Here is a 26,408-nt window from a genome sequence, read left to right as displayed (position 1 = left end):
ATACGAAAGCTCAGCACTAAAACATGGAGGGACGAAAAACAAGGGTGAGTGGGCTTAAAAACAAAGCTTTGTAAAAACCTTTTTGAAAGCATAATAACCCCTCACCTTAAAACAAGCATAGTTTCCAAAATATACATACTACGTATAGTAAGAAAATACTTATCGTAGCCTATAAAATCTCAAGAATTCAATACAGCACAATATTTCATAAGTAAGTACATGACATCCGTAATCACATAATCTTGCATAAGCAAACATATCATATCAAGTGCTCATCAACACATTTTGAAATACGAGTTCATGCAGAGATATTCTGGCATGAACATGACTGGGTGTAACAATAATATACGATCTAGTACTATAATCACGTGAAAACTAGCGTTATGCGCAGCACATATGAGTCTTAATTTCCTATAGCAATCTAGGACAGGATTGACACCTAAAATGGATCCAAAGTGAGTGTACGATGCGATGTGCACATACACGTGAAACACTGGCCCTAGCTCGAGCAAGTACTAACACAGGTGCAAGCAACGACAAGTAGATAACGTAAATATGATCATGCAACAGTAAATTGATAATTCACATCGACATGATAGTAATAAATTAAATATTAATCATGGTCTTAATTAAAATCCCATAAAAGTACGCATACATGTGCATCCCAAAGGATTTAGGATAATTTCGTAATTTTCGTTATTTTGTTAATTCTTATAAATATTAGTCTAATCTAGGCATACGTAGGAAATCCTTTTTCAAATGTATAATGGAAACTAAATAAATAATAATATTTAAAAGCAAAGACCTACTCACAAATCATGTCTTCGGGTCGAACCCGCCTCGCGGGCTTCGAAGATCCTTCTAATGCATTGCACCTAGAAACAAAACCATTAACGTACTAACGTATAAACACGTTTTCCATACAAAGTGCGGCTAATAAAAGAACTATTTTAAAAAGGTTGAATTTCAGAAAACAAAAGGCGGATTCAGGTTCGACATGTCAACAAACCTAAGGAAGGACCTCGGGTTCCTCCATGCGCTACCACAAGGTGGGCAGCCACGCCCTGCACGCGCCGGCCACGACACACGTCCAAGCACCGTCACCATGATTTCTAGATTTTTGCAGGTTTTTCCCTCAACTTTCAGAGCTCATTTCAAGCTCGATTTTCAACCAAATGCAATGATTCAAAAGCCAATTAGATGCTAGGAATGTGAGGAAGATGTTTATACCAGTTTGGGGTACAATCGTGGCCGGAGTTGGCTAGGAGAACGGCCTAAAAGTGGCCTGATGGTCACAGTCCAAAACAGGTATTCCTAGAGTCAAATTCGTGTTAAAAGTGGCCTAAGAGTTCTAGGAAAATTCTTCCCAAAGTCAAATTCGTGTTAAACTTTACCAAAACAGGTATTTAAGGTCATCATCAAATCTAACAACAAAAGGAAGTGATTTACAGAACCCTGAGGCTTACCTTGGTTAATAATTAAAGAAAATCGCCGAGAAACATAGCAGTGGTGGTGGCCTAAACTCGCTGGGGTGGTGATGGTGATGGACCTGGTATTGTTGCACCTTCTGTGCAGTGCACAGAGCTTAGAGAGGAGAGTTTGCTGGTTTACAAAGAAGGGAGGGTTAAAAAGTAGAGAGAGAATGAGTTGTTGAGGGAGTATCCACATTGATGGTGACTTGTTACGAGGCCTGCAAGTAACGACTGGTTCAACTGGGCTTCTCGGAGAAGGTGGAACATGGCGATAGGGATTGGCTATTTTGTGTTATGCATAGAGTGCAGAGATAGAGGGTTTGAAATGAGAGATGAGAGGAAAGAAAGAGTCCTGGCAGCAAAAGAGAGCTCCCAGAAATGATGTAGGGGACATAAGAGAAAGGTGGAGGAATGGGACATGGGCCCCACGTTGCCACAAAATATCTCTCACATGAAATTACCAAATCGCCCTTCACGTTCGTAAGTTCGTAAAATCTTCATCGTAACTCCAAATTCAATTCCGCTTGCGCCTATGCATTCATATCATCGTAACTCCAAAGTCAACAATCTTTCTTTTGCGGGTATTTTGGTCAATTCACTGCTTTAAATGAATAAAATCGTAAAATTAGGGACGGGTTGTCATAATCTACCCACCTTAAAAAAATTTCATCCTCAAAATTTGAAATAAATTGCTAGACATAAAATACTCAGAGATAGATAGAAAATACATAAAGAAGAAATCAAGCTAGAGGGGTTGTATAAAAGAGATTGCCATTCTATCGCGATCGGATTGTAATGATTCCTCTTTCATGCTCCTAACTCAAACTTTCCTCCTCCTTTAATACAATACTAAAATATAAATCCTTTCTGAAAACATGAAGTCAAAAATAGATATATAGTAACATATCATCAAAATACGTATATAATATAACGTAGAATTTAAAATTGTTGTACTAAAATTAAAGCTGAACATAGAAAAATTTCACCTACACACTTGTAGCGTCACGTACTCCGAGAATAAGTGTGTAGTATCTTTGGGTCAAGCCCAAACAATAAAATAAATAAATAAATATTTAAATAAAAATATTAACGTAAACGCGCCTACTTATCCACTTGCTTAACGAATCCAACGAATAAGTTATTGACATTACGATCTGCAGTTTGCAATACCGACAACTCATTGTTGTCTCGACAAGCAAGTAATAAATCCTCGAGGGTGCAATATTACCATCATGTCCCCCATTGGAAAATATGCATAAGTCAATTGAATAACGCCTTGATTGTGCTCACGTACTACCTTCTCGGGCGGCATCGTCAATAGCACACCATTTGCTACATTGCAATCTCGATCATTCAAATACTTGTTCGCAATACTTTTCTGTCGATCATGTATTGTGCATAAAGTCTCCATACAAAATCTCAAACGGTGCCATACCCAAAACTGAAAATTGTAGTTACATGTAACTCTAACAAAGATAAGTGTCTACTACAATCATATTAAAACTACAGAATGGATAAACGCACCATGCCACGAAGGTTCAGATAGTTCATTCAGACTAGTTGTTAGTCTGAAGGTGAAGTGTGGTACTAGACAACAACTTTGTACTCACAGTCTTCAAGAAGACTTCCCAAGACTTGGAAGTGAAACACGTATCACTTTGAGGTGCAGTAGTGACACACACAGTATATAGTCAGACAATGCAGTTCACAACGCCATAGTGAGCATATTTATATTGAATTTCTCTTGAATTTAGCCAAAAATTATGTCAAGAAGGCGTAAAGAACACTCAAGAATTTGAGAGTCAAAACAAGTCCATCAAATCTAGAGTACAAGATACTAGATTGAATGCATAACATGTCGCTACAATGGTAGCTTTTCGAAATATTTAATCACCAACGATAAAGATTCGTTCAACAGAGTATTTGTTGGGTGATTGAGGAATTAAAGGTCATAATTAAAATTATAAGGTCTGAGCGATTCTCTTAGACGGTTTAACTGCTTCAAAAATTAATATGAAGTGCAGTGGGGTAGACACGCACCCACAGTTAACTGAAAGGCTTTCCAGCACAAGAAGGTGATATAGAATCACAGTCAAAGTAGACGTTGATCAAAACACCAAAAAATCTGATAAATTCAAAAGGAGAAATTTTCTCAAGTGATCTAAAATGTAGTCCCTATAGACCAACAAAAGTGGGTTGATTTGTCAAGTCGATCAATAATCACCGAAACATCACCATAATCTCGATATGTGCAAGATACCTCGTACTGGGAGTCTACGGTGATATTTTCCAACTACATTTAAATATAGAAAGTGATTATTACCACTCGAACGATTTCTTGATGATTTGTAGGTAACGCCACATCAATACTCATGAATTTCTACTTGGAATTAGGTAGGACAGACTAAAGGTGTTCAAGGGTGTGTGTGTATATATATATATATATATGTCTTTTGCTGTGGGGAACAATAACTACATTTGCATTACTGAGGTGATACATGATAGTGCAAAGGTAGATGTTGATTTTGTTTTTCCATCACCGTTGTCTAAAATTTAGCTCACTTCAAATGAAGATGTATTTGAGAAGTCTAAGGTTGGTAAAGATTTGGACACATTTATCCACAGAGAAGTGCCATCCGATTTTCAAATGAAAATAATAATTGTTGACTCTAAGTCATGAATAAGATGGTTCATTTCGTACAATACCAACAGTTGGAAAAATAAGCGAAACTCCGCCATGCTGCATCAGCACGCAACCAAATCATTAAGAAGAAACGACATGATGGATGTCAAAACTATCGATGTTATCGAAAAGTGTACGAACAAGGGTGAAAAATAAACAATACCTTAGTTGTTACAACTTTAATCATATTTCATGTCTCAATTAAACAGATTTTTCCTCAACCACCTTGAAAGGAACAAAAATGCCACATCTGAAAGGTTGCTAACAAACTTCTGACAAAAATCGACAAGGTCAAGGATATTGCATATTTCACAATAATTTGTGGGAATTTCAACTATCTTCTAGTACAACCTTTTGGGAAAAAGCAAAGAATATCGTCTACTAAGATCACATCTCCTAGGAAAAGTATCAATCTAAATAAAGGTAATATTTGAGGAATTTGGTATAAAATTGATTGTTGGTGTTCAGAAAATTTGCTCTCGTTGCTAGGGTAAGTGAGAAGGTCATCGGTAAGACCACTACAAATTCGACAAGTTACAGAAGAAAACTCGAGTTCCAAAAGTTGGTCGGTGAACCATCAATTCAAAGTATGGGCTAACGATTTTAATCGACACCTGATTGTGTTGTTAGAATCTACGTATGATCCTAAGATTCCGTCTTTCGCCTTCACAAATAGGTTCGAGGTTCCCTAGATAAGGGGTTTGGTTGGATAAATTCCTAATCGGTAAGCTTTTGTAACTAAGTTCTCTAAATAATGTAGGAGTCATTTGAAAGCCACAAGAAAAACTGGTGTAGTACGAGAAAATGGATTGATGGTGTACTTCATTTCATAATTTGGTGATATCCCTAGTAAAATTTTGTCAAGTGATGCCAAAGATGTGCACCCTCAAAACGTACCATACTACTTCCTTTCTATACACCATGTACTAAAAGGTCTTCACAATTTTCCCAATACTCAATTCGCTTTTATAGCGGGAATTAACTCGTGCTCAAATTCTAATGTTTGTCCGTGAAAGCAACCTCAAGGATGACTGGTCGAGAATATTCGAGTTACCTAACTGGGTAATATGATTAACACAACTATGAATTTACTATCCTAAACAAGGCTTGGTCCTAAATTTCCACGATTTTAATTTCTTCAGCTTAGATAGTCACTGTTATCGATCTATCAGTAGCGCCGCTAATTAACTCATGTATGCTATTTTGATATTGTTCTCTACCCTGAAACTGTGAATCGGCATTCTGGCATAAAGGTATCGCTCACAAATACTAGTACCTCTGTCCGGTATCAGAAATCATACAACTTTAATACTGGTTGACAGTTCCTGGATATCGGACAATATCGTCAATTAGTAGTACCACCGTAGGCTAATTACAAGTTAGAGCCTGCATAGATGGATAGTTTCGGATGATTGGTTAGAAATTGGCCTTATGAGGTGGTTTCGATGATTCTAGGGGTATTTGATTACTGCTTTTGAGATTTCTGCTACCCGAAGGTATAACCACTCATACTCACAAGCCTATACTTATCGAAATGATGAGTACAACATTGAAACTAGTGTTGGTTGGAATGTCCTAAGGCTGAAAAAAGAATTTGCTAATAATCTACTTTAGAATAGACTTAAGCGGAAGTTGATCTTCCTCCTGAAGATCCGTAATGATCACTAGTGCGTTTGAAAAGATTAGTGTTATCGGGGACCAAAAGTGGTTGTCCCCCAGATGTTTTTTCGTTGAGTACTACCACTTTAGCACCAAGTTTTCGCTAAAGACATTTCTGGAATCTCCAAGAAAGTAAACTTCGTAGGAATTCTGATAGATGGTATACTAACGGATATTGTTAAGAAATCAAAACTACTTTTGGTTTCCTATCTTGAAAAGGTTGGTAATGATGACATGATAATAGTGGTGGGATTGACGAGTAAATCTCCGGTGGTACACAACTATCGATACATTAGCCTTGCTTCGGGGCCTTTAACTCATACCAAATTGGGATTTTCCTCGGCAACTGATTTCTTCATTTAATGTCTAAAGGCGTCCACCAAAACGATGTTCTAGAATGTTGATAAGTCGTCAAAGTCACTCAAAACTTAGAAAAAGTTGACACATTTTTTGTGCTCGACGAGGTGGCAAGATTTGAAAATTAGGCTCAAGAACCAAGAATGCTACATCATGTGTGTGATGAATGCAATACTGCTAAAACTTATGCTCTGATACCAAACTGACACACCCCGACCCAGAATGTCCACCTGGACTCTTAATCGAGGTGTGATGGAGCCATAAAGTGTAGTGATGTGGTAAATGTGAATAAATTTAAACCTAAAAGTGCCTAAATATAAGAGTGTGCTTGTGAGCCGGAATGAACTCATTTCACATGTGATCTTAGAGCAAAAGTAAAGTACAGTAAGGTAGGATAAAAATTATACCATCAAAGATAGCCACCTATACCGAGATTTGCCAAGAATCCTCATCGACATGAAAGCTTAGCACTAAAACCTGGAAGAGCGAAAAACAAGGGTGAGTGAGACTAAAAACAAAGCTTTGTAAAAACCTTTTTGAAAACATAATAACCCCTCGCCATAAAACAAGTATAGTTTCCAAAATATACATACTACGTATAGTAAGAAAATACTTACCCTAGCCTGCAAAATCTCTAGAATTTAATACGGCATAATATTTCATAAGTAAGCACATAACGTTCGTAATCACATAATCTCGCATAAACAAACATATCGTATTGAGTACTCATCGACATATGCTGACACACGAGTTCATGTAGAGATATTCTGACATAAACAAGACTGAGTTTAACAATAATATGCGCCTTAGTACTACAATCACGTGAAGATTGGCGCTATGCGCAGCACATACGAGTCCTTATTGCCTATAGCAATCTAGGACAGGATTGGCACCTACAATGGATCCAAAGTGAGCGTACAGTGCGATGTGCACATACACGTGAAAGATTGGCCCTAGCCCAGGCGAGTACTGACACCGGTGCAACAACGATGAGCAGATAACGTAAATACTATCACGCAACAAAAAATCGATAACTCACATCAACATGATAGTAATAAATAAAATTTTAATCATAGTAAATCGATAAACAAATGGCAGATTTGGGTTCGGCACATGAAGAAACCTAAGGAAGGACCTCGGGTTCCTCCACGTGCTGCCACAAGCGTAGCTAAGCGCCACCACAAGGTGGCTGCTTAGGCAGCCACGCGCGTCTATGCGTCGTCACCATGATCTCCAGATTTTTTCAAGTTTTCCCCTTGACTTTTAGAGCTCATTTCAAGCTCAATTTTCAACCAAATGTAATGATTCAAAAGCCAATTAGAAGCTAGGAATGTGAGGAAGAGGTTTATACCAATTTGGGGTCCAATTGTGGCTAGAGTTGGCCTGGAGAACGACCTAAAAGGGGCCTGATGGTCACGGTCCAGATTTCCAGAGTATTGGGAAAATTCTTCACCGAGTCAAATTCTTGTTAAACTTCACCAAAACATGTATTCAAGGTCATCATTAGATCCAACAACAAAAGGGAAGTGATTTATATAATCTCGAGGCTTAAAGAGCTTAAAGATGGATAGTTTGTTGGTTTACAAAGAAGGAAGGGTTAAAGAGTAGAGAGAAGATGAGTTGTTGATGGAGCATCCATGTTGATGCTGACTTGTTACGAGGTCTGCAGTAACAGTTGGTTCAATTGGGCTTGTCGGAGAAAGTGGAAAATGGCGATGAGGATCGACTATTTTGTGTTGTACATAAAGTGTAAAAAGAAAGGGTTTGAAATGAAAGATGAGAAATGTGAGATGAGAAGGAAAGAGAGAGTCTTAACAACAAAAGAGAGCTCCCAAAAATGATGGAGGGGACACAGGAGAGAGGTGGAGGAATGGGGTGTGGGCCCCACGTGGCTCACAAAACAAGCCATAAAATATCTCACATGAAATTACCAAATCACCCTTCACGTTTGTAAGTCTGTAAAATCTTCATCGTAACTCCAAATTCAGTTTCGCTTGCTTCTATGCGTTTGTACCATTAGGTACTTCGAGAATATAGTAAAATAATAGCTCATACGAGTCACGGAGAGACGGTCAAAGAAAGTCAACAATCTTTCTTTTAAGGGTATTATGGTCAATTCACTCCTTTAAAATGAATAAAATCATAAAATTATGGATGGGTTGTTACATGCAGGTACACTCAGTTTATGTTCGAAAAGTTTAAAGTGGAGGAATTGAAGAGTGTGACTTGTTTCTTGAGGGAAAAGTCAGGGAATGGGAATAAGACAGTGTATGAAGTACTTGAGAAGGCTGCAAGGGTGACGGAGATGAAGAGGTTAGTTGACACACCCCAACCCGGAATGTCTAAATCAAGCTATGCTGGTCGACACCAGGAGCGCTTGTGAGCAGGAATGAACCCATTTCACACGTGATGTTAGAGTATAAGTAAAGTACATCAAAGATAAATGAGGAATTATACCGTCGATAGTATTCTCATAACAACAGTTTGCCAGAAATCCTCGTCGACATGAAAGCTTAGCCACTAAAACCTGGAGGAGCGAAAAACAAGGGTGAGTGGGCCTAAAAATAAAGCTTTGTAAAAACTTTTTAAAAAACATAATTACTTCTTGCTGTAAAACAAGTATAGTTTCCAAAATATATATACTGCGTATAGTAGAAAATGCTTACCGTAGAATTTGCCCATTTGAACTTCCATTGGGGTGCGCAGCTGCAAAAGAGGCACACAATTTTCATTATTGTAGTCGCAATCACCTCTTTCTGATGTTGCCGTCCAAGGGCTCGATTAAACCAAATAATGAATTCAATAAAAAAGCGCTTTCTATGCAAATATTGTTTGAAAAAGATATGAGAATGCTCCGCACATTGACTATTCGACATTCCGACGGAAAAACTGTGCTTACAAAATGCCGGAACTCAATTTGTATGAAAGTATACACAAAGCTCTCGGTTTTTTTATTTTTCAAGTATACACAACCAAATACTGTGGTTTGACCATGGTTATTAACTCTTAACAAAGGAGCAAACATCATCCAGTACATATTAGTGTTGACAGTGGTGTCAAACACAATCACATCACCAAAATGGTCATAACTATGTCATGACTTAGCATCCACCAAAATGAAATTGCCGAGTATTCCACCTTTACCAATCTTCAATTTGAAATAGAATGATTTTTTTTTCTCTTTCTCATCATGACCAATTAGATGAACTCGCAATTGTTGTTTGGCATTGTTCATATCCATGGGCTACAACCAATATTTCCAATTCCTCCACTTTGCACCTTTAATAAACCCGCTTGTTTATTTATGGAAATGTTTGGCCACATACATTGATTAATCATCGCCTTCTTTACCTCTAAAATCTAATTAAGTGTGAGGCACTTGACATATGGTGGTTGTGTCGTTGAAAACTATTATAACCAAATTTTCACAACCAATTCCCTTATCCAGCACAAGTTTTGCCTTACACTAAGTTTTAGCATCACCCCTCCTATGATTCTAATTGGTTTGGGATTAGCACCCACCCTCTTTTTGCCTTGTTTGCAACAAACAAATTCTTTCCTTAACCAACAATCACCACCATTGGACTTTTTACTACTATGCTTCTAAATTCTTTTGCCTTGTTTGCAAGTGCATAATTGTTGTAAAAAGTGATATCCTTCACCTAACGAATCAAACTCCATTTTCAATTTGGGTTCCAACTCATTATCTACCGTTGGTAGCACACATTCAACTTTCCTTGCACCAAATTGATCCCTTGCATCTACATCCTTTCACTCCACCATAATTTTTTCTATTTCTAACTCATCCCCCATTGAATTACACTTCAATGTCTACCTGCCACAAATCTACTCAACTACAACACAACTTATGACAACCTAGCACAAGTTTTACACCTATATATCTAAAATCCAATTTCACGATTTCAACCAAGTCTAGTGGCAACCGCCCACCATTATGGATTTAATTCCCAGAATTATAAATACCAAAATGGAATGGTAATGGATTATAATAGAGGTTTTGGATTTCTTCAGAAATTGACCTTCACAATCTGGGTTTCTTCAGAGGTTCTGGATAAACCACCACTGTCAACTCCAATCCAAGCACAACTTTAATCCCCATGAAATTGAGCGTTTACACCCTTCATCAGCTTCTTCTCTCTGCCTCTCTTTCCTTGAGAATACAACCATTAGCTATCCTTCTCTCTTCGACAAAACACACCCAGTGAACAAAATAAATAAATAAAGGTATAGGATTTACTAGGTCGTGATCAATCCACCTGAAAATCGAACACTCCTACCCTCACCAACCCCTCTCTGCCTCTTTTTTCCCACGAAGACAACCCTAATCTTTCCCCCTTTTGCTGACAAAAGCACACCTAGTGAACTAAAACAAATTAAAGGTATAAGATTACTAGATCATAATCACAACGGAGCTTCAATCCACTTGAAATCGATTTCTAACCCCAGCTCCCTCTCTTTGCCTCTCTTTCCCTCTTCAATGGGTGAATAATCCTCCAACTTCACGCCTCTCTCTTTCTCTCCGATAAAAACATACCCAATAAATAAAATAAAATTTAATTACAACCGTGAGCTCAGCAAATCACAACCATTAGATTTCGGTTCGCACACAAGGTCCGGACGCAAGGTCTGCACCTTGAAAACGCCTAATGAAATGGAGTTTTAGGCCCTTAGCGATCCGGTATTTGGGTGGCGAAGAATACCATACAATAGTTTGTCCCCATCCTAAAGTACCTGAAAATGATTATTCCTCGTTATTCTCACCTGCATCCATTATCTCATTTTCTATATTATCTCCAAAACTATGATCTAAAGCATATCGAGAATTCTAGATTCAATGGTAGTCAACGTGTACTCTCCGATTCAAATCTCTCTAAATAACAACACTACTTTGTAACACGTGTAATAGGCTCACCCCTCCTAATAAAGAGTTATTACCCATAAATAATAGTGTAGGACGATTTAACACGTTCATCACTTGAATTATAATTGAGATTTTCGAATATTTATTGTAAAGAGTTGACTTGAAACGCTAACTTATAACACTAGTTTTAACTTGTTATTGATCTTTCTAAACATTCAGTCATAATTTGTGTATAAGTTATGTGGATAATTATTAATATTTTCAAACATTTAACAGTACAAATGTTACAACTGGGGTGAATTATAACATAACATATGTGACGATCTCTCAATGTGTCTTATATTTTTTTTTAAAAAATATAGCTTTTAAATGTTTGGATTATTGTTCTAAAAATCTCCACTTAGCTCCGTTTAGCCACTAAGCGGCTAGCCACCGCCTTAAGTGGTCCTTAGATGTTTGAAAATTAAAAATCGGCACTTAGACTTGCTTAGGCGCCCGCCTAGACTCGTCTAGGTTGCCACTCTCACTTAGACAGAAAATAAAGAAATTTTATATTTTGTATTATGTTCTAATACTTTATAATCCATATGTCATTTTATTTTGTACTTATTTGTAATTTTTACGTATAAGCAAGCACTTATTTGTACAATAAATAATAAATTTACTTAAACCAACCTAAATCCCGCCTAGTTCGTCTAGGCCTCGTCAAGCCGTCTAAGTGCTAAACACCAGGCCACTGCCTGATTATCGCGTAACGTCTTATAACTAGGGGTGGATTTTTTTTTTTTTTTTTGCCAAATTGCCGTGCTAACTGAATTGCCAACCGTGCCATACCAATTTTGTGCCAATTTTTTTTGTACCAATTAGTAATGGTACGATATTGTACCGTACCAAAATTTCATGATACGATATTGGTAATTGATACCATTACCATGGTATTACAGTACCGTACAAAAAATATAATATAATTCATAAATTATATAACACATATTTGTAGTATATATATATATATATGTATGTATGTATGTATATTTTTATAATATTCCAATAATTTGGAAAAAAAAGACCCTAATTATATTAGCATTGTTGTTGGTGACTTTGATCTCTTGAGTTGGTGGAAATCAAACATAAAAAAGTTCCCAATTCTTTCACAAATAGCCAATGATATCTTTGCAATCCTCACTTTTACCGTTGCTAGTGAAAATGCATTTAGACTAGGGAGGAGGGTTGTGGATCCTTTTAGGGCATCCTTGAATCCTAAAATGGTAGAAGCACTAGTGTGTACTAGTGATTGGCTTAGGGTGGATGAAGTAAACTCCTACAAAAGCTTCAACATCTCAAGTTTGAAGAATTGATCAATGAATTTTACTTTTTGAAGTTTAGTTCCAATTTTTATTTGGGTTTGAAACTTTAACTTCTATTTGTTTTGATTCGTAACTTCTATTTGGATTATAAGCTTAATTTTCATCAAGATTCCATCATTTGAATTATTGTGTGTGTGAGTGAATTATTAATGATGAATAATAGATGAATTTAGGCTACAATGTATGACATAAAGGTAGAGAAAAAAACTTTGCCCTTGAATTGGGTTAAAAAAACAAAAACAGATTTGTTCCAAAACAACGTGGCAATTACCATTGTCATACCATGCCAATCAAACTATTTGGCAATACCAAATTTCGGTGTACCGAAAATTTAGTATGGTAATGGTAATAGATTTTGTTAAATCGAAAGTTTAATACGATAATTTTGATACAGTAATAGTACCGAAACCACCCTTACTTATAACCTTAGTTTGGACAAATATCCAGTTAGGAGGGAGATTTTTCAATGTGATTGACACATGAGGTGGTACACCACGTGTCACTATACAAATGATAGGATTTGTGTGTTAAAAAATTAATACCTTAAAAGATAAAAATTTCAATAATTTACATAAAAATACGTGATTTACTACCTATATTCCCCTCACAATGAAAAATTTAGCATAGACGAGACGAATTCGTGAAAACGCTGCCATATAAAAAACATCATTAAAGCTGAGAGTTGCGATAAATGACCAAAACGAGGTGTCTGTCTGTCTCTGTAAAAGGAGAACCTCGTTGATCCTCCGCCCAATTAACTTCCAACTGCAACCGATTTTCTGCCAAACCAAAACAAAAACAATGTCAATCTCTTTGCAATCACCGCCCTCCTCAGCCGTCTCGTCCTCCTTCCAGGTAAGCTTCACCAACTCCACACTCTCTCTCTCTCTCTCTCTCTCTCTCTCTAGATTCTCAGATTTTCTTATTGCTAGCTGACTAACTACTGCACGAACTGTAAATTAAATCACGGCAGCGGACGAGGCTGAGGTTCTCCAATGGATCCCCACGTTCCAATTTACACTTCAACCCGCAGCGATCCTTTCCTCTCATTCGCGCCTCCACTCTCGACACTGGTAACTCTCACACACTCACTCACTCACTCCTCAGCTTTCCTTTTTTTTTATTTTTATTTTTTGTTTCAGATATTGTTTTGACAATGATTTGTTGTTGAATTAATTGGCTTGTCAGGTTCAACCACTGAATTGGACGCTGTTTCTAGCTACAGCGAGATCGTTCCAGACACCGTGATTTTCGATGATTTTGAGAGGTACATGTGAATCATCTCCATCTAGCTGAATTACATGAAGGATTTTCTTCTTTTTAATTTAGTGTTTTTGAATTTTTTGGCTGTTTACTGATTATTTGTATATAGGTTTCCTCCAACTGCTGCAACAGTGAGCTCTTCCCTACTCTTGGGTATTTGTAGCCTCCCCGATACCATCTTTAGAGTAAGCATTCAATTGAAAAATTAGAAAACTTCAAGTTGCTTTTTAATGCTAATATGGGAAGACATTAGACATGTAGTATTTTCTGATTAATTTTTCTTTGCTATAGAATGCTGTGGATACGGCGTTGGCAGATTCGGAGTGTAATCTGCATGAAAACTCCAAAGTGAGATTGTCATGTTTTTTCAACAAGGTTGGTTTTCTCTATATTATTCATTAACAATTTAACTTGCATATGCCTTGTTAGATTGATCATAGGGTTTAAACTTTAGTCCTGGGTGTGTAGGCTTTAGTGAATGTTGGTGGTGATTTGGCAAAACTAGTTCCTGGCCGAGTGTCTACTGAGGTGGATGCACGTCTTGCTTATGACATGCATGGAATTATCCAAAAGGTATTCGTTCTTCCTGGTGAGCAATCTATTATTTTCAACTAACACATTATTGGGAAATTAATCATATTGTATAATTAATCGCGCATGTTCAAGTATAATTTTTTGGTTTCTATCTTAATCGTGTATGCATTCAGCTCATTCTTAGTTGTATCTAGAGCAGCTTTATGACTTGTTAGTGATAATGGTTGTTGCAATTGTTTTGCATTGAAGTTTCAGAACTCATGTAAAATGCTTAGATTTGATAGTTTGTAACTAGATGACTTTTTCATTTCAGAGCACTGTTTAGACTATTTTGTATCTTTTCGTTGCAGTCTGTTACAATTGGTTTCTATAATATGCAGGTGCATGACTTGCTGAAGTTGTACAATCAAGTTAATGTTCCTCCGGAGCGTTTGCTGTTCAAAATTCCTTCAACTTGGCAAGTAAGTGTTAGATAAAATTATGCCTGTAGTGAACATTCTGTGTTGACACGATACAATAAGGCCACGATTGTTTTACATTTTTTTGTTGCTCATTGGTTGTTGGGTTTTTGTACAGGGAATAGAGGCTTCAAGATTACTAGAATCTGAGGGCATACAGACACATTTGACATTTGTGTACAGGTAAGCTTCTTACAATTAACTGGTGTAAGCTTGAAGAACCTGTTTGAAATATTATGCTTGGTGTTGTACCAAGTTACCAAATTCTATAAAGGCACGATTTTATACGGTTTTAGCGGATATAATTTTTCATGCTACCTTCTCCCTCCCTTCTGCCTCTCTTCCTCTTTGGTCGGGAGACAAGATAGCTTGCCAATGTGTTGAAAATGGTCCAAAACAATTGGTGATGTCTAAAGGTGCCATTATTATTATTACGTGGATGACATGTTTTCTTATTGTGGCAGTAAAAATTGCGTGAATGTCAATCTAAAATTCTATAGCAGAAGCTATTAGGTTCTGATGATGAAAACAAAATCAGAATGCTGCCTTGTTATTTTGTTTATTAAAGTTACTTTGTGTAAGGCGACTTTGCCATTACCCTTGCTCTTTAAACACACATTTTGGTCTTCTAAGTTGAATTCAATTTTAATTCTTAAGTTGTGTTTGGTGATGGTTTGGGTCATTTTTCATCAGCTTTGCTCAAGCAGCAGCTGCAGCCCAAGCTGGTGCTTCTGTTATCCAGATTTTTGTTGGCCGTCTTAGGGTAATGTTCAATCACAATTGCATAATGGAATTTTTTTTAGTTCAACTTTTAGTTTCTAAAGGTCAAATTTATCATTCAGGATTGGTCTCGCAACCATTCTGGTGACCCTGAGATAGAAGCTGCTCTCAAAAGAGGGGAGGATCCTGGGTTAGCTTTGGTAAGTTGGAAACTTCTCATGTTGTGGTTTTTTTATATTTTGTTGTGCACTGTTGTTTGTCATGGTCTTAAACGAATAAACTTTTATTTCGATCTCTCATTTTTGACCTTTATATTCATCTCAGTTACAAATGATTGCTAAATATAAACTGGTGTGTACTTTTGTGTTTTTCAAGTTATAGTTTCATATCCTTATATCTCATAAGTCATAACCAATTAGCATTGAGCGTAAAGAATTTATTCAAACTCTCTTTCTGCATCACTGATTGAACTCTCTTTCCCCAATTAGCAATGAGCCTAAAGAATATTTGTCAAGAATTACTCATGTGACAATGGAGCTTTTGTGAAGGAAGATATTGAATATAAACTGTTCCTATATAATAATAAGATGTTTTCTGGTTTTGCAGGTGACAAAGGCATATAACTACATTCACAAATATGGACATAAATCTAAGTTGATGGCAGCAGCAGTTCGGAATAAGCAGGATCTATTCAGTCTCTTGGGGTAATTTATATACCCACTTTTTAATTTTGTATTTTTTTGTAGCTATGAGGTCCTACAAAAATCAACGTAAGGCATCAACTTCCTGCTCATGTTGTCTGTTATGTGTTCAGGGTTGACTACATCATTGCACCATTGAAGGTATTGCAGTCACTCAAAGAATCAGTTACTACCCCTGAAGAGAAGTACTCTTTCATCAGGAGGCTATCTCCACAAACCGCTGCCACCTACAAGTTCAATGAAGAAGAGGTATGCTTTCTCCCTGTGCTCGGTTTATTAATTCTGCGTCAGGAGTTTCTCATTCTAACCTATTGGTGGGGGGTAGTACATGACAAAATTAAATGAATTTTACAAGGTTCCTCTATAATATATGTGAAGCAAAGGATGAATAAGGTTAATAGGCACCTGCGTGTTGTGTGTATTGCTGTTGCCTGTTGGTAATTTAATATCAGTCTCTTATTTCATGTGACAAGGCCAAAATGGCGCCGTTTTTGATAGAGCTATATATAAAAACCAAATAGTGGTAAGATTATGAGTGACTCTATTTCCTTTGAGAAGTAGATGTTGAGTGTCAAAAGTAGTAAATGTTCATGCAGCCGACCCCACTTAGTGGGAAAATGCATTGTTGTTGTTGTTGAACCTCTTTTCTTCTTGAGCTGTCAGTTTTAATAAACCTTGCCAATTGATGATGAGAATGTTGAATTATAAGTCTATAGCTGATTAGGAATAAGTTGTGTATTAATGTGTGTATGCACTTGAGTTAAAATACCAAGTAGAAGTTATATGATAGTAAGGCAAATAATGCCAGGTGTTGTAAGTCTAGCAACTAGCTAGATGAAGGGCTGAGATTGTTTTTGTGTTGAGTGAGAATCCACCTTGGATTCTAACGGTCATGTAAACACCGAGTGTGTGAGTTTTGAAGAGAGAGAAGCAATAGAATATGCCCTGCTAGATTTTGCAGAGAGCAACAATCCTTTCGAAATTACTCCATTGTTAATCTCTTCAATTCCTTGTTCTTCAATTTTATCACAACACCAGATCAAAATAGAGAATCACAACAAAGAATGCTTAGTTACCCATGACAGTATCTTTAAATTTTAAAGTCTTTCATTTTGGAAGCAAGCTCTACAGCTCGGACGGTATTTTATTGTTATTACTAGAAATAGAATGAACGTGGAGATGGAATAACTCGAAACCTCTAGAATCACCAATTTATGGCTGCACCATCATTGTCCTTCCCATAGGTAGGAATGTCACTATTGCGGACATGATTTTCCTACTTCAAATCAACCAAGAACACATGTACAAAAATAATTTGTGTACTTAAAATCATTTGTGAGTTACAACCTCTGTAGTCTATTCTTTCTTATATAAGAATACTCATTTGATTCGATCTCCAGTCTTGAGTTCGACTCAAGTGTGGGAAGCACTTGTTCTTCAATAGGAATTGGGGTATGGTCAGGGGTCGTTGAGGATTGACTTTGAACCCGTCGGGAGCATGAGAAGTATCAAGTGGAGAGTGATATTCGGCTTTGGTGGTGAAGGAATCAGCAGCCCTGTGTTGTGCTTGGTGATTCTCCGCAAGCTTGATGAAGAACACAATACAAGGGGTTTCTTTTTGGGTGTTTTGTGTTTGGTTTGGGTACACTTTGGGTTTTCCTTCTTTTGAAATTCTTCTCTTTCTTATTTTCCCCCCTTCTTTCTCTCTTTGACTTCTACTTCATGGTCCCCTTCCTCTTTGGTTTTCTTGTAAAAGAATAAACCACAGAGAGCATTCTTTTTTTGATTAGAAGAAATAAAAATTGTGAAAACAACTCTATTGATAGTCAGTGCTTCTTTGGTAAGTTTCTTCATGTATTTGTCCGTTTTATGTCTGAGAACCTTGTCTCTTTACAATGGTTGGTGATACAGTATTTCTTCCTGCCATGGATGGCGATGCTCAACTCCATGTCAAGCACATGAGTGGCCAACTCTTCAAAGTCTGGGGCTTATTCCCTTAGAGGATGTTGAGTAATCCCAATGCATACCTTGCCTGCACATCTCAACCGCTGACACTTTGCAAAGCCTGTGTTTACATTTATTGCTTAATGAGTACCATCATTAGATGCAATCCATGACCAGTTCGTCCTCCCACTATTTTGTATTCACAAGCTCCATCATGCTTACAGTACCTTGAGTGCTATGGAAGCGAGATTCAGACTTAGGCTCCATGTCTTGAGAGGGAAACCCGTTCTCCTTAATGTTGTTCATAGTCATGTCCTGAATTTGTTGGACAGATAAGGAACCCACTGGGGAAGTCTCGGCCTTTAACTTCAATTTCTTGCTAGGTTCAGTTTCTTGGTGTGACTCTTTCTTACTGGATTCAGAGTAATTCAACACACACTTCTCTAGATCTTGATATCTTTTTCCTCGAGCTTCTTTGCTAATTTGGCAATCATCTCCTTCTTCTTGGCTAGTTGTTCTTCAACAGAAATGAACCCTGTCAACATAAACTGCTGTATAGCCTGGAATCTGAACCTCCCATTGATACCAGGGGTATCAAGGGAAACTCCCTAATTTGGTCATCAGTCAGTGATTCATGGTATGGCCCTGTGCTTAAGTCTGGATTCTGAAATCGGTGAGAGTGATCGGTGCGTTGAGTTCTTTAAACCCTTCTTAATTTCATGGAAACTCATCCAGTTCCTTTCAAAGGCATGCTATCTGCCCCCTACAAAGCTCAATGGATGACTGGTCTGTGCTTTTGGTCCATGCTTTATGACTCAGGCCGAATTGGCGAGGAGTTGATATGTTGAACTGAGGATGATGCCTTTGCCTTGTTATGAGTGATAACACCATCATAGTCTCTGGTCGTGGTGGAGGCACTCATGTTCCTGTCCATGGTCGAGGGAATGGCTTGACTTTTCTTGGGACCCATCAATTTTGAACTGGAGGAAGAGAAAAGAGGCAGAGCTGTCCCGCCAGGCGTGCCAGATTTGTGATCTCCGGTTTTGAGTTTGATTCAAGGGTGGCAAGCACTTGTTCTTGAATTGGAATTGGGGTATGGCCAATGGCTGTCAAGCGATGACCTTGAACACTTCAAGACCGAGAGAAGTGTCAAGTGGTGAGTAATCTTCAGCTTTGGTGTTGAAGGATTCTGCATGTGGGTGTTGTGTTTGGTGATTCTCTTCACTCTTTGGATTCTACTTCTTGGTTCCATTCCTCTTGGTGTTCTCCTCCTTTAATAGGGAACAAGTGAGCAAATGAAAATATTTTGAGTGCACCAACTGGTGTTCTCATCATATCCTTTTGGTACAAAAATGATGTGGAGAAATTTCTTCTATATTATCCATGTTTGCCACCAGGCAGACCACTATTTCTGTCACCGGCTGGTCACTCGTTACTAAAACCGCTTTTGCCACTGGAACGACTTCAACATATGTTTTTTATTCTATGTCTTTGTTTTCTACGTTACCATCGAATACAGATGACCCTTTAGTAGCACCACCATAGTTGTGCTGAAGACAATATGTGTGGTGCATGCTTTCTGCTTTCACGTAGAAGGTAATTATCGTTGATTGGATTGCTTAAGCTTAGATCAGCTTGCATGGACACATTTCTTGTTATAGCCTTTCTGAAAAAGTGCAAAGTGGTGAATAAGAAGCTTCTCATACTTTCAAGAATAATTTCTCAATGCTCAACAAAATTCTGGTTTCTGTTATTAGAATTTAAGTTCTGGAATGGGTTTTGAATAATCTATATCAGTTAGATGCCTCTCTGGTGGAAAATATAATCTGAACAGACTATCAAAGTTCGTTTAGTTTTGCGTTTATTAACTAATCTTTTCCTTGTGTCCAGCTTACCAAGTGGGATCAATTAAGCTTTGCATCATCTGTGGGACCTGCGGCCGTGGAACTTCTGGCTAGTGGACTGGACGGTTATGCTAATCAAGCAAATCGCGTTGAGGAGTTCTTTGAGAAGATTTGGCCACCCCCAAATATATGAAGCTCTTTCTTCTGTTGCTAAGCGGATCCTGCCTTTCGTGGAAAAAGAGGGAAATACCGGTTTGGCTTTTGTTTTTCCTCTCTTGTACTGTTTTACGTTTATCCCAACAACACTTAAATCTCACAAAAAAACGCTTTATTTTATCATAAAAATGCGAATTAAATCTTATTCTCATGAGATGATAATGCCCATGAAGTTGGTCCTTGTTTTATTTATTTTTATTTATTTTTTAACAAAACCATGTTGCTCATGTGGTCATCTATACAATCTTTTTTCGGACACAATGACGGGTTTTAAACCCTGAAGCTAGCCTACTCTTATCCATTACCCTACGCCCCTTACCATTGGGCCGATTCCAGTGGCTTGCCTAAACCATCCTTTAACGGTTAAGTTACCAAGGAATTGCAAGAGATGCGAAGGCAGGTCAAACTGGAGGTTTTTCTCCCCTTTACCCTTGCATTATGATCATCCCATCATCATGAAGTTTGAAGCACATGAAGCACATATCACCGTTATGCTTGGGGTCACCAAAATGTGTACATCCAGTTGTCTTCCTTTGGGGCTTAGAATTTTCCCTCGGCGGAGTTGGTTGAGTCACAAATTGTGGGGAAACCATAGATTTTTTTTTGATTGAATGATATTATCTACACTAAGGGAGGAGGTAGGCTTAGAGTCACAATGGGCTAGCAATAATATGGTTAAATTCTCGCTAAAACTGAAGACCTATGCACAACTCATATATTATCTAAAATGGTAAAGAAATATGATATAAAATTATAGTAAATATACCATTACCAGTATGTTATCAGCTATATAAGACGCGCTCATTGCATGAAGCTAACAGCATAATAATCTCTGGCCTTCACCAATTTACTAAAACATGGCGGTAAACGTTAGCGTGAGGGAGTCAACAATCGTCAAGCCGACGGAGGAGACGCCGAAGGAGGTTCTGTGGATGTCCAACTTGGACTTGGTAATTCTGGGCAAGCACACCCCCAGTGTATATTTCTACCGGCGAAGCCAAACCGGCAGCCATCATGGCAACTCGTTCTTCGACCCGGCGGTGCTCAAGCGCGCCCTCGCCAAGGCCCTCGTGCCCTTCTACCCATTGGCGGGTCGCCTCCAGCAGAACGAAACCGGCCGTTCCGAAATCAACTGCAATGGGGAGGGGGTGCTGTTTGTTGTGGCGGAGACCGCTTCCGTCCTCGAGGATTTTGGCGATTTTGCGCCGACTCCTGAGTTCCGGAAGCTCATCCCCGTCGTTGATTATTCTGCTGGGATTTCCACATATCCCCTCTTGGTGGTGCAGGTATGTATATGTTGATCTAGTGCATCTTTGCTTCCGCGTCAGGTGGTGATAATACTAACCTGTATTTATTATAATTGGATTGTTTTAAATTTTGAGATTTGTGTTTATTTACTGTACAGATCTTAAAATTTAAATTCATCCAACAATAAAAAATAGGATGATGAGCATCATCATCACTTGAGGCAGTGAACAATCTCATAACTTAAGAGTTAATTGTAGCAATAATTATTGAACTTTACTTATAGTTTTACTTTAGTTAATAAACTCTCTCATATATATATATATATTAATTATTGAACTTTACTTATAGTTTTACTTTAGTTAATAAACTCTCGTGTGTGTGTGTGTTAGTTTCTTTAGTTTTCAGACTTAACAATATGTTGTATCTTGATCATTTTCGCTAACGTTGTCTAATTTTTCATTAAAATTAAGGTATATTAAGAATTTCATTACACATCAATCAAAATAAAATTAAAAATGAGAGAAAAAGAAGACCTAAGAAAATCATATTTCTTATTTTCTAAAAAAAGGAATACATAAATTTTTTTTCCTGTAATTTAATATGTGATTTGTTAATTGTTTAAGTCCGGTCACAGTTTGATCTCATACCAACTTTCAAATAGCATTGCCTAGCTAATATTTACAAGTTTCCAAAGTTCAATCAATTTTATTTAGTATTTTTATACTTCAGATTTCATTTTGTTTTAAGTTATAGATTTCATTAATAATTTTCATTTATTTTTTAAGTTTTTGTTTTTGTTTTTTGTTTTTTTTTTTTTTTTTGAAGTTTTAAGTTGAAAGTTCTAATATACCTCTGTATTTTTATACCTTTAATTTTTTTTCTTATTTTTTTGAACTCGTTCAACCCGTTGGTGTTCATCCATATAACAACACATCGATCGAATTACAAATTACGCACTCATCATACCATTAATTTAATGAAGATGTGAATAATCTGTTGGACAAAATGTATGAATTAAAAACAATTTTCTAGAACTTAAAAGTCCAGTTCGAAAAGTTTAAAACCTCGTAACTCAATTTAAGAATCGCTCTAAACGTTCAACTGTGCACCAGAGCATGTGATGTACAATGCTTAAAGTAGTCTAATTAGACGGACCAGTCGTTAACCAGAGTAAAATTAAAAGTAAAAAAAAGAACAGAAAAAATCTTGGCCTTGCATTAACATGTTTTTAAGAAGTTTAATTTGATGGTGGACTCGTTAACCAAAGTTAAAAACAAAAGTAACAAACAAAAAAAAAAAAACAGAAAAGTCTTTTGGTCGCCAACATAGAATGTCGGTAGGAAAATTGCCTACCTACTTGTCCACTTGTCATTGATGAGAATACAGTTGGTCATCAATTGAGGCAGCAGCATGTGTGGGTCTGCATTCTTTTCAGGCTTTCAATGTAAAAATGCAGGTGGCCGTGAGAGCACGTCTTTAGATACCACGAGCGCTTTTTAAGATTACAACCACACGAGAAACGCTACAGAGACTCCGACTTTCTCACTTTTATCTGATCGTGTTTTTAGTATAATGTTTCAATGTTAATACGAAATTGAATTTTAAATTATAAGATGATAGAGAATTTTACTTGAAAGAAATCTTCTTAGCATTTCTCAAATGCGGTTCTTTTATGCACAATATTATTGTTTATATTGAAAGTATATTTCTCTATGATATATTTATGAGTACAATTTTTGTATGAAAATTAATATCATCTAACAATAAATATAGAAGAATTTAAAGGAAGATATATGTCAAAGAAATAACAATTTTACGCAAGAAAAATGTAAGCATATAAAAAATACGGTATTATACAAAGCGAAAAATATCTTGGATATTTTTTTAATTTGTACGTAATCAGTTATGCATATATTAGAAATATTTTTTTTTTGGAATTATATATAACTAAAAGTTGTGGGCTCCTTGAAGATGGACCATGTCACATGCTATTCTGAAAGGACACTCTTGTTTTTTTATTCGAAGTCAAAATAATAATTTCTGTACCATGATGAGCTAGAGCGTGAATGTCGGTGATCAGTTAGTCTCAGACTTTCACGCTCAAATGCAATTTCTGCAAGCGTCTGAAGGTCTTCAACTAAGTTTCCTAAAGTAAAAGTAAATCGACTGATAACTTCATACCATTAATGCGTATATAATTGTGCGAGATTAGTTTGAAACAAATTCATCACTAAATTTTACATGTAAAACCAACTTTTGCCTAACTTTCTTTTGAACATGGGTTACTCTAACAATATATTTCTCTCCATTTACACTGTTTGCAGGTCACATACTTCAAATGCGGTGGAGTGTCACTTGGCGTCGGCCTGGAACATCGGGTGGCAGATGGGTGCTCAGGTCTCCACTTTGTAAATACATGGTCTGATATCGCTCGCGGACTTGACCTTACAATCCCACCTTTCATCGACCGGGCATTACTTCGTGCCCGAGACCCACCTCAGACAACATTCGACCACGTAGAATACCAACCTGATCCGCCCTTAAAAACTCCTCCGCCGAGCACAAAAGATGGTGATGCTGAGAGCACAACAGTCTCCATTTTCAGATTGACGCGGGAGCAACTAAGCGTCTTGAAAGCCAAGTCTAAGGAAGAAGGGAACTCAATCAACTACAGCACATATGAGATGTTGGCAGGCCATGTTTGGAGATGTGCAACCAAGACACGTAATCTTCCCGATGATCAAGTGACCAAACTGCATGTTGCGGTTGATGGACGGTCCAGACTGCAACCCCCACTCCCACCTGGTTTCTTTGGCAATGTGGTTTTCGCAGGCGCACCATTTGCAACAGCGGGGGATCTCAAATCGAAACCAACATGGTATGCTGCGGGCCGTATACATGATGTTGTGGTGCGCATGAACAACGATTACCTTAGATCAGCTCTTGATTTTCTTGAGGTTCAACCTGATCTGTCGGCCCTTGTTCGCGGAGCTCATACTTTTCGGTGCCCGAAACTTGGGATAACTAGTTGGGCTAGGCTGCCGATCTACGATGCAGATTTTGGTTGGGGTCGACCTATTTTCATGGGTCCTGGTGGAATTGGATACGAGGGGTTGGCTTTTGTGTTACCAAGTCCAACAAATGATGGGAGTTTATCAGTGGCCATCTCCCTGCAGTCTGACCATATGAAAGCATTTGCCAAGTTGTTGTATGACATATGAGGAAATCAAATGCGTGAAGAATTCGTTCATCAGCCTGAAAATAAAATGACATGTTTGTGTCTTCATTGGTATTGTATTCTTGTGGCGAACTTCTTGTCTGAGTTGCCTCCATGTTTTCTTGAAATTAAAGATATTGAGTTTTTTAAATAGGTTTGAATCCCATGAAGGACGGGCTAGAGCAAAATGATTTTATTGTGTGGCTTAGCTTAAATTAGCTCATCCTTATAGGCATTTTATTCCATCTTCGGAGAAATAATTTGGTTTTAAAACATGTGTGAGTGAGAAATGTAAAAAAAAAAAAACCACAGTTGGAAAAAGAAAAAAACCAACACCGGCAACAATAACTGAAAAGGAAGGGAAATCAGAGAGTAATAACAAGGGAAAAACAGAAATAATTCTGAGTAAAAGAGGGATTCACGTCTTCGTCTTTGGGTACATGAGCAAAAGAGGGAATTACACAACTTAACGAGAAATAAACAAAAAAAAAAAAAAAAAAAGAACACTTGGTCACTAGAACTAAATAAATCCTACTACTATATCATCTCTCTTTCTTCTCTTTTTTGCCGCCGGCCCTCTCCCTCTCTAATCCTAAATGTTAACTACATTGTAAAAGATAAAGAATTGGTACAGAGGAAGAGGAAGATGATAGAGAGAAACAAAAGAGATTATAGAGGGAGTTTAGAGAGAGAAATATGATTTGTATTAACTAACTAAATGAAGATTACACACTGTTTTTATAAAAGAAATCCTCACAACCTTACGAACTATATTACTCTTTTACCCTTAATACTCCCCCTCAATCTCAACTGGGGAAACCCAGTTTGAGATTGGACGAACATCTGCAATCACTACTATGAAACCCAGAAAAATAGAACAGCTTGAACCAACTACAACCTTGATTCTGCAAATACAGAAATTCTCTCGAACCTTTTATGAATAAAGAGTTTGTTATAGCTGTAGAGCAAAGACACGAGTGTTATATCAACAAGAACCTTTTATGACATATACAAGCTTCGGAGCAGCAGTGAACATCAATCTGCCCCAAATATATTCACTGACTCACTACAACAAACTCAATCTGCAAGCTCAATAGGAAGCACATCCAAAAGTCTAATATTCCTCTGCCTTGTGCAGGAGCTTCAATCAAATAATAGCCTTTTGTAAAGTTGTAACACACCCTCATGCCAGTTATAATAATTTCTTGCGGGTTTACCCTTCGCGGGATTTACCGTCAATAACCTCATTCAACTTGGCTCCGGCCTTTAATATTTACAAAAACAGAAAATTAACAAACTATAATATGGCGTTGGCCTTAACTATAGCACCACAGGATCACCCTTTGTGGATTTTACAAAAAAAACACCTTCTTTGAACAATGGCATCGGCCTTCACAATTTCAACAACTGAAAATCAACATCTATGTAGGATTACCCTTCGTGGGATTTACAGTTAACAACTTCTTCTACCCTTTGTGGGATTTACCTATTCACATCATGGAATTACCCTTCGTGAGATTTACCGTTTACAACTTCTTCAAACTTCATCATATAATCGAACTTACTGTAGATTCATGCTAACAATTGAGTTGGTTAGACTTTGAAATTATATGTTGCAATAAGAAAGGATACAACACAAGGAATGCATGAACAACAACAACATGAACTTGGACTAGGTTGGTCATATGGGAATTATGTACCTCTTGATCACCTGTCACCAATCCTGAGCCTCTGAGAGTCCACTCAGTTTCAAGAACCTGCTGCTCCCCTATATGCCCAAGAAGCCATTGCAGCACGACAAGGCATGCCCCAACAGACACGAGAACGAGGCATAGGTTCATGCTAT

General features: G+C 37.4%; 2 protein-coding genes across 2 annotated transcripts; both read left to right on the top strand.

Annotated features, from left to right (window-relative positions):
• The first annotated feature begins 13,097 nt into the window (after positions 1-13,097).
• LOC125475285 (transaldolase-like) lies at positions 13,098-20,251 on the top strand. The gene is made up of 13 exons (XM_048579988.1): positions 13,098-13,272; positions 13,391-13,490; positions 13,606-13,684; positions 13,790-13,865; positions 13,972-14,055; positions 14,149-14,253; positions 14,595-14,675; positions 14,791-14,855; positions 15,366-15,435; positions 15,515-15,592; positions 15,999-16,096; positions 16,207-16,342; positions 19,928-20,251. Exons 1-13 carry the CDS (start codon positions 13,219-13,221, stop codon positions 20,072-20,074), a joined length of 1,173 nt encoding a protein of 390 aa, XP_048435945.1. The 5' UTR covers positions 13,098-13,218; the 3' UTR covers positions 20,075-20,251.
• Positions 20,252-20,954: 703 nt separating this feature from the next.
• Positions 20,955-24,715, top strand: LOC125475284 (shikimate O-hydroxycinnamoyltransferase-like). Its single transcript, XM_048579987.1, has 2 exons — positions 20,955-21,383; positions 23,670-24,715. Exons 1-2 carry the CDS (start codon positions 20,955-20,957, stop codon positions 24,564-24,566), a joined length of 1,326 nt encoding a protein of 441 aa, XP_048435944.1. The 3' UTR covers positions 24,567-24,715.
• The last annotated feature ends 1,693 nt before the right edge of the window (positions 24,716-26,408 follow it).

This window comes from the organism of the source record quoted next, unplaced genomic scaffold (genome assembly GCF_019419815.1).
Source record: "Pyrus x bretschneideri cultivar Hongxiangsu unplaced genomic scaffold, Pyrus_bretschneideri_v1 Contig14, whole genome shotgun sequence".
NCBI lineage: Eukaryota > Viridiplantae > Streptophyta > Magnoliopsida > Rosales > Rosaceae > Pyrus > Pyrus x bretschneideri.
Note: the sequence above shows the minus strand (reverse complement) of the source record. Positions and strands in the feature narration are given on the sequence as shown.